The sequence below is a fragment of the Sinocyclocheilus anshuiensis genome, unplaced genomic scaffold, assembly GCF_001515605.1.
Source record: "Sinocyclocheilus anshuiensis isolate Anshui unplaced genomic scaffold, SAMN03320099.WGS_v1.1 scaffold601, whole genome shotgun sequence".
NCBI lineage: Eukaryota > Metazoa > Chordata > Actinopteri > Cypriniformes > Cyprinidae > Sinocyclocheilus > Sinocyclocheilus anshuiensis.
The window spans coordinates 132369-142054 of NW_015536496.1; the positions used below are offsets into that span (position 1 = coordinate 132369).

The window sequence follows — 9686 nt, forward strand, 5'->3', positions numbered from 1 at the left end:
AGTATAATATAAAATATATATATATATATAAATATATTATTGCTTACATTTAAGATGTATTTATTTGAACTGCATATAAAGTTTCCAGCACATAAAAATATTTATAAATCTGTTTTTAGGAGCAATAAAACATTATCTTCAAATGCCCTCAAATTCTAATAAAATAAATAAAAATTAATAAGTATAATAAGTATTACTTATAATACTTATTACTTATAATATTACTGATAATTTAACGCTACAATTATAATGAATGCATTTATCATTAATAATATGGAAAAATAATACATAAAAAATAAATATAAAATAAAATATTAATGCCTAAATTTAAGATTGATTTAAAATGCAAATAAAGTTTCCATCCACGGTTTTAAACTAATAATTAATGTGATGCATATTTAATGCCAGTCATACATTCATGAAACAAGTCAGATTTCCACCATTAAATAAATAAATAAATAAAATTGTCATATTTTATTCTTAACTATTTGCACCTATTTGGTTTTATTTAAATTGTCATATTCTCACAATGCACTCATTCAGATTGATTAGAATCAGTATGCATGTGTTCATACTGAAAACAACTACATTTCTTCAGCTAAGAAAGTATGAACATGGTTAAAATGCTTAGCTGCAACATGCAATATTTAATTAGTTTATTAGCATCATAATGCATTTGAGTAACAGAAGCAAAGCCTCACCACTTGCAGCAGCGAGAGGTACCCGGCGCCCACGTTGTCAAAGTTAACCTTGACTTTGGTCCAGTAGTACTGCGTGCTGTTCATCTCCAAGCACTCGCTCTTGTTGTTGATGAAGGAGGCGTTGATATCTATAATAAATAATTGTATTTATTTTTTGGTGGGGCTGAAATGAACCGTCCTTGACACACTTCATCTGATTCACCAATAAATACATTTGTTAAATATCACATGCTGCTCATGCTTTGTGAATATGCGTGTGAAATAAAGCATGGCATAATCAGGAATCACGTCTGACCGTGAACGTGTTGTATTGAGAGGATGGGAAAGTGCTGAGCGGGTTTAGATGGCGGTCTGTGTGAGACAGCACTTTCTGAAGCGGCGTGACGTCTAATCTGATTTGCCAGATTTATCATTCGCTTTCACTGAGCGTGCAAATCTAAAGCAGAGCCGTTCACTTCAGTCCGGACAGAACTGCAGACGCATTACAGAAACACAACACTATATCAGCATTAATGCACTTCAGTTTGTTTCTTTAATCCATTTCAAATCAAACTTTATTTCTTAAATGGTTAAGGCAAGACACTACAGGCAGAAATATTGCCTTTCATGCACTTTCATGATTTTCATAAAGTGTTGTTTCAGATTTGTGAAAGAAAACATCTAAAATATACTTTTAAGTTTATTTTATGATTTTTATTTTAGTAGTTGTTTTAGACTAGTGGAAAGGAAACATCCAAAATAGACTTTTTAGTTTATTTAATTATTATTTTTAGTTATAGTTATTTTAGTATAGTTCATTTTATTTACTTTATCTATTTGTGCCTGTAGATTTAAAATTTTAATAATTGTTATTATAGTTATCTAAAACTGAGACCAATTTTTGTTACTTGAAATGAAATAAATTTTAACTGAAATAAAATAAAACTTGCTTTATTTCAGCAAGTTGCCAAAGTGATATTTTTCATTTTAATTTAGTTCATCTTGATGCAATACATTTTTTTTAACTAAAACTGAAATGAACGAAAACTATAAACATATATTTAAAAAAAAAAGACAAAAACACACAACAAAATTACTTAAACTTTAACAAAAATTCAAATGAAAACAGCAAATATAAAAATAAAAATTAATTCAAAATCGTATTAAAATTATAATAATATATCAATGCATCAGAGAAGTGCATGCTTATATAAAAAATATAAATATGCATATACAATATGTATATTATATAATTATAAAAATTATATTTCAGACATTTAAAAAAAGACAAAAACACAACAAAATTACTAAATGTAAATTAAAATTAAAACAGAAAATGAAAAAAAAAATAAAACAAATTCCACATATTCTTAAAAATTACAATAATATATAGAATTATACTAATATAACCCAGTACTTGCATATACAAATTTAACAGATTTACTTCTATATTCTGGTTTTATCCAACCTTCAGATTAATGTTCTGGAAATTAGTGCAGATTTAATTAAATAATGCCTAATTTGGATATTTAAACATACTATTTCAGAAAACATCAAATATATCTGTGATTCTTAATGTACTCAATCAGATGGGGAAGTATAGTGAAATCTATTAGTTTAATGTTTTATATTCAGCTGCGTGTCTTGCCTTAAATCTCAAATGGCTGAAATATCACTGTATAACTAATATTATTAATATGTGACCCTGGAGCACAAAACCAGTCATATGGGTCAGTTTTTCGAAATTGAGATGTATACATCATCTGAAAGCTGAATAAATAAGCTTTCCGTTGATGTATGGTTTGTTAGGATAGGACAATATCTACCGGCGAACAGGTTGACTCCCATGATGCTGAAGATGAGCCAGAAGATCAGACACACCAGCAGCACATTCATGATGGATGGGATCGCGCCGATCAGAGCGTTCACCACCACCTGGTTACCGTGGAAACACAGCATCCTCAGATCAGCCGCTCTGTCCGGCGTGATTTACGGCTTTTATGCTCTCGCGTCAGCGATCTAAAACTCCCGATAACGCACACCGAGTGTCAAAGCACTTTAATAGCCATTCATAAAACATGAGCATTATTAAAAGCTGAACTCTACTGGATCAAATGCATCAGAGAAGTGCGGATTTTAACAGTAAACCTCACAAAAGCTGTCAAGAACATGCCTAGGTCACGCCAAAATCGAAATAATGTGCATTAAAAATAAAACGCATAAATCTGTTTTTAGGAGCAATGCATATATGGCATTGATATTTTTCCAATATATTATCAAGTAAATATATAATTTTCACTAATAATAATAAAAATAATATTTATTAATATATACAGTGCATGCACAGTCTCACACACACACACACACACACATATATATATATATGTGTGTGTGTATATTAAAATCTATAAATAGAGAGATTATTTCTTTATTTCATAATATATAGCAAAATATTAATGCCTACATTATTTTCCATCCATTTGGATTTCACAGTTTTAACAAACTAATAATATAATGTGATTCATATTTGTCAGTCAAACATAAATGAAACAGGCCAGATTTCTGCACTAACTAACTACCTAACTAACTAAATAAATAAAAATAAGGTATAATTTATTATTAACTATTTGCATCTATTTGATTTTATTTAAATAATCATTATTTATTCCATATTTAATTTAATTGAAATTAATTTAATTTAATTATTAAATTTATTAGGTAAAAAAAATATGCACATATGCAATCACATTACGTTTATTAATTTGTTTATGCTAAAAATGTGCAATCAAATAAATAAATCTTAAATTTAGGCATTACTATTTTTCTATTTGTTATTTTTGTATTATTTAAAAAAAAAGGATATAAAATAAAAAAATTCTAAAGGTCTTAAAATAGGCTTCAATTTCTGAAATTGAGATGTATACATCATCTGAAAGCTGAATAAATAAGCTTTCCGTTGATGTATGGTTTGTTAGGATAGGACAATATCTGGAAATCTGGAATCTGAGGGTGCAAAAAAATCTAAATATTGAGAAAATCATCTTTAAAGTTGTCCAAATGAAGTTCTTAGCAATGCATATTACTAATCAAAAATTAAGTTTTGATATATTTACAGCAGGAACTTTACACAATATCTTCATGGAACATGATCTTTACTTAATATCCTAATGATTTTTGGCATAAAAGAAAAATCTATCATTTTGACTCATACAATGTATTGTTGGCTATTGCTACAAATATACCCCAGCGACTTAAGACTGATTTTGTGCTCCAGGGTCACTTATGTGAACGTGGTGCTGCCTGGTGTGTGAGGATGAGGAGGAGATGAAGATAACACTGAGTTTGTGAAACATTCAATTATCCAGAATACTGATGGTGTTTCCCAGCGGACAGAAAGCAGCTTCATCGTTCATTCAGACTGTGTAATAATCTACTGCAAGCACAAACACTACTGTACACATACACCACACTAACACCCTGTAATACTGACAGCAAGTCAAACACAATCATACATGCAACTGCAGGAAAAGGAAGATAACACTGGACAATTAACACTGAAGTCCTCCTTCTGTATGTCTATTTCAGTTTTTGGTTTGATGCAAATGATCATTTACTTATATTTAATTCTATCATTTATTTTATTAATTTTAATATTATCCGTCAGTGAGAAATCTCCTCAAAATGTCACTGTACTTTGTACTATTTTAATTATAATTTTTTATTCAGTTAAATAATTTATTCTTATGTTTATTTTATTATTTTTAATATAATCCATAAGTGAAAAATCTACTCAAAATGTCACTGTATTATGTAATATTTAATTATAATAAATGTATATGTAATTATATATATATATATAATTTGTATTTATTATTTAATTATTTTTTATATTATCCATATTAGTGAAACATCCATTTAAAATGTCACTCTATTATGTAATGTTTTAATCATAATAATTTTTTAATTATATATTTCATTCTTATATTTATATATATATATTTTTAATATTATCTATTAGTGAAAAATCGACTCAAAATGTCACTGTATCATGTGATATTTTAATCAAAATAAATGTCAACTTAATCAAATATTTTATTCTCATAAATATTTTAATATAATCTATCAGTGAAAATCACTCTATTAATTATCATAAATTTATAGATATTTTATATATTGTATTCTTATATTTATTCTATTAATTTTAGTATGTCACAAAATGTCACTGTATTATATAGTATTTTACTTACAATAAATGTATATATAGTTATATGCTTTATTCAATATTTAATTCAAATCCACTCAAAATGTCACTGTATTAATTTTTTTTATATTTTATGGGTTATTTGACTAAATAGTCCCATAGTTGCATCGCCTAATACTGGAAAGTCTTTCCCGTTTCCCCTGTAAAGCCTCCAGCAATAAATGAGACGTCACCTTTCAGAATCAGAAATGCATGAAGATTAAACGGATCAGACTTGATTAAACAGAAGTGCGGTGAGAATATGAGAGAGATGGGAGCAGCTATTAAAACACGCTAATGCTGTAAAAACACGGCACAGAGGGACAGTGTTTAGCTGTGGGTTTACTGCCGGATCGATGGAGAGAAAGAAATCAACAAACAAAAACATGAGTTTACTCTGCTGGCGTCAATCTGATGAAAACATCTCACATTTCACACTAAAAATCGAAAAAATGATCAATTATATTGTTTAATGTAAATTAAGCTTTTTAAATGGACCATTATGATTGTTTGTTGCATTATTGTTTAAATGACTTAACTAATACGACTAAACATGTTTCCCCCAAATTGTAATTTTATATATTTGTAATTCTCATTAAATTTGCATTAATGTAAAAATGCATTAATATCAGCATAAATTAAAGGCAGTACAACAAACACTATATATATAAAAATATTATTTTTAACCATTACTCTTATAAGAATTTGGGTTAAAATGTAGTTAAAAAAAATTATGTTGACCTCAACATAATTTCAGACCACTGATATTTTCTTTCTATCCCATTAATGAGATTTTAATAAACTATTCAAGCAATCTAACAGCAGATTAAAAGACTGTAACCCTGTTTAAGCCAGCCTAAGGTGGTTAGGTGGTCTGGTTTGATGGTTTTAGAGGGGTTTTGGATGCTTGTCAACAGGGCGAGACCACCTTAAACCTGCTAAACTCTTAAAAATAAAGATTCTTTATTGGCTTCTACCTTTAACATCCATGGAACCTTTCAATCGCACAGAAGGTTTTTTATAGTGGAAAAATGTTCTTTAGATTATTAAAATGTTCTTCATACCAAGAAAACAATGTTTTTTTTTTTAAAGAACTGTTCACTCAATGGTTCTTTAGGGAACCAAAATTGGTTCTTCCATGGCCTCGCTGCACACAAAAAAAAAAAAAAATTGAAGAACCATTTTTTATTGCCCAAAGAACCATTCAGTGAAAAGTTCTTTAAAGAACCATCTTTTCTTAGTGTGAAGAACTTTTTAATAATCTAAAGAACCTTTTTCCACTACAAAGAACCCTTGTGCATTTGAAAGGTTCCATTGCTGATAAACCATAAACCAAAATAAAGGTTCTCTATTGGCTTCTATTGGTTCCATGAAAGAACCTTTAACATCCATTTAACCTTTCCAGGTTCTTTATAGTGGAAAAATGTTCTTTAGATAATTAAATGTTCTTCACACCAAGAAAACAATGGTTCTACTAACGGTTCTTTGGGGAACCAAAAATGGCTCTTCACTCTTAAAAATAATGTTTCCAAAATGGGGTTCTCAGTGATCAGTTCTTCTTTCTTGGTCTGAAGAACTTTTTAATGATCTAAAGAAACTTTTGTGCACTGAAAAGTTTTAATGGATGTTAAAGGGTCTTCATTAGAACCATCAATGCCAATACACTCTTAAAAATAAAGGTTCTTTATTGGCATTGATGGTTCCATGAAGAACCTCTAACATCCATTTAATCTTTCCATTACAGAAAAGGTTCTTTATAGTGGAAAAAAGGTTCTTTAGATTATTAAATGTTCTTCACTTTAAGAAAACAATGCTTCTTATAAGAACTGATCACTCAAAGGCATGGCGAACCAAAAATGGTTCTTCTATGGAACAGCTACAGAACCCCCCTACTGAAGCTTTTATTTTTAAGAGTGAGTTCTTAAAAGAACCATATTTTCTTAGTGTGAAGAACATTTTGATAATCTATAGAACCTGTTTCCACTATAAATAACCTTTTGTGCAATGAAACGTTTCCATGGATGTTAAAGGTTCTTCATTAGAACCACCAATGCCAATACACTCCTAAAAATAAAGGTTCTTTATTGGCATTGATGGTTCCATGAAGAACCTTAGACATACATTGAATCTTTCCAGGTTCTTTATAGTGAAAAAGGGTTCTTTAGATCATTAAGGTGTCTTTCACAAAAATAAAATAATGGTTCTTTTTAAAACTGATCACTTAAGGTTCTTCAGGGAACCAAAAATGGTTCTTCTACGGAACAGCTACAGAACCCCCCTTCTAAAACGTTTATTTTTAAGAGTGAGTTCTTAAAAGAACCATATTTTCTTAGTATGAAGAACATTTTGATAATCTATAGAACCTGTTTCCACTATAAAGAACCTTTTGTGCATTTGAAAGGCTCCATGGATGTTAAAGGTTCTTCATGGAACCATCAATGCCAGAACAAATAAAGGCTCTCGATTGGCTTCTATTGGTTCCATGAAGAACCTTTAACATGCATTGAACCTTTCCAGGTTCTTTGTAATGGAAAAAAGTTATTTAGATCATTAAATGTTCTTCACACCAAGAAAACAATGGTTCTTTTAAGAATTGATCACTAAAGGTTATTTGGGGGAACCAAAAATGGTTCTTCTACGGCATCAATGTAAAACCCCCTTTTGGAAGTGTGGAACCTTTCCATTCAACAAAAGTTCTTTATAGTGGAAAAAGGTTTAAAACGTTCTGCTTCTATCACTTAAAAGTTCTTTGGGGAACCAAAAATGGCTTTTCTAAGTAAAAACCCTTTTAAGAGCATACGACCATAAAACCACCACAGGCTGGTTTAAGAAGAAGTTTCTAATGACCGATTTTTCTCTCCTCAGCCAATTCCCTGAAAAAATACGGAGCCTTCCTGTTTCTGTTCAAAAAAATGAGCGAAATCGCTTGAGAACCTGTAGCATTAACAGATGTGACAGAGAGACGAGTGTATCTTACCCTCATGCCGTCAAACCGGGACAGCGCTCTCAGTGGCCTGAGGGCTCTGAGCGTTCTGAGAGATTTGATGGCAGCAAAGTCCGAGTAGCCTAGCGTGTTTGCTACAAGGCTTACGAGAGACACCTGAGTGACAGAGAGCCGAGGAGAAAGAGAAGATAGAAACGCAGCGTTAGGACTCAATTTCAAAGCAAAATCTTTAAAAGTTGCTGATGTAATGTATTCTAAATATTAAAATTTAATACATTTCAAATTATTCCGATAGTACAAAATCTTATATCTAAAGCGAATTATACTGCATTTCAAGGCATACATCATTTTTCATGCATTTCCCAGGAATCGAACCCATTACCATTGTGTGAGCTACAGGAATTTAACATACTTCTGTGCTTTAAAATACATATTTTAAGCACATTTTCTACATCAGCTCATCAAGTGTCAACAAACTGCATAACGTGAAAAGTCTAAACTACTGTATTTGATCAGTATTTCATGCTGCAGTGAAGGTGGAGGTGAAGTGTGCAATTTCTGCAACACTTGCATCAGCAAACAGATTTCAACATCAAAAATAATTGCACACTTCACCTTTCACATCACAACTTTACAGGCTCCTGTAGTTCTGAATTCACAGCTATCCTCATCCTCGCTCTTATTCTCATTGAATGGAGCCACACAAATAAAACTCAAATCCATATAAAAGCACAGGTCAGTTACACTGCAGAATCTGGACAATGATGCAGTCGTGGTTGTTTCGGCTCTTTGGTCACAGTAACAAATGACATTTTTAACTGATGAACAGATGGATGCTGTACCACAAATATAGTGTGTAGCTTAGAAAACTAGACTAATGAGGAAAAATACAATAGTTATGGCCTGCTAACATGATCCCATTAATGTTTGTTCATAGTTCCACATATGCACAGCAGACATACATTTATCATGTTTGAATAACTATGGTTTTTTTGGACAAAATTTCATAATTATCTGATAATTGAGAGTGTTGCTATGGGATTATTGTGTCTTTGTCTCTTTAAAAAAAAAAAAACATGAATTAGAAATCAGTGTCAATATAAATGCATTTAACCCTCTGGTGTGATTGATGTACTGTATTTTAGTTCAGTAATGTTTTTATTTAATATTTTGTATTTTTAGGGGATTTTATGGTACTAAATTATATATAAATAGAATAGTTATGATCCATTGAATACCTGTTAATACTTTTTGAGCATAGAAAATAAAACCTGAAAATGAAATTTCCAACTTAAACTGTTGTAAATTTTATATATCAGTAATGTTTTTATTTAATATTTTGTATTTTTAGGGGATTTTATGGTACTAAATTATATATAAATAGAATAGTTATGATCCATTGAATACCTGTTAATACTTTTTGAGCATAGAAAATAAAACCTGAAAATGAAATTTCCAACTTAAACTGTTGTAAATTTTTTATATATATATATATATATATATATATATATATTTGATATGATGTACATATTTTCCAAAACATGTTTTACTCTAAAATTGTGGAAAAAATTTTATTTGATATGATGTACATATTTTCCAAAACATGTTTTACTCTAAAATTGTGGAAAAAATTTTATTTGATATGATGTACATATTTTCCAAAACATGTTTTACTCTAAAATTGTGGGAAAAAAAGTAATAAATCTAAACATGTTCCAAATTTGAGGTCTCATTTTTTTTATTTTATTTTTTTTATATAATATGAACTCATAAAATTGTAAAAAAAAAAAAAAAAAAAAAAAAAAAAAAAATATATTTTATA

General features: G+C 29.7%; 1 protein-coding gene across 1 annotated transcript in view; it reads right to left on the reverse strand.

Moving 5' to 3' along the window:
- LOC107687137 (sodium channel protein type 2 subunit alpha-like) overlaps positions 1 to 9686 on the reverse strand; it is a 137944-nt gene that overhangs the window by 8910 nt on the left and 119348 nt on the right. Inside the window, exons 20-22 of the mRNA XM_016484371.1 lie at positions 7898 to 8020; positions 2465 to 2615; positions 702 to 829 (exon numbers count right to left, since the gene is read on the reverse strand). Of these exons, the coding sequence (XP_016339857.1) occupies positions 702 to 829; positions 2465 to 2615; positions 7898 to 8020 (402 nt within the window). The remainder of the gene's footprint in view (positions 1 to 701; positions 830 to 2464; positions 2616 to 7897; positions 8021 to 9686) is intronic.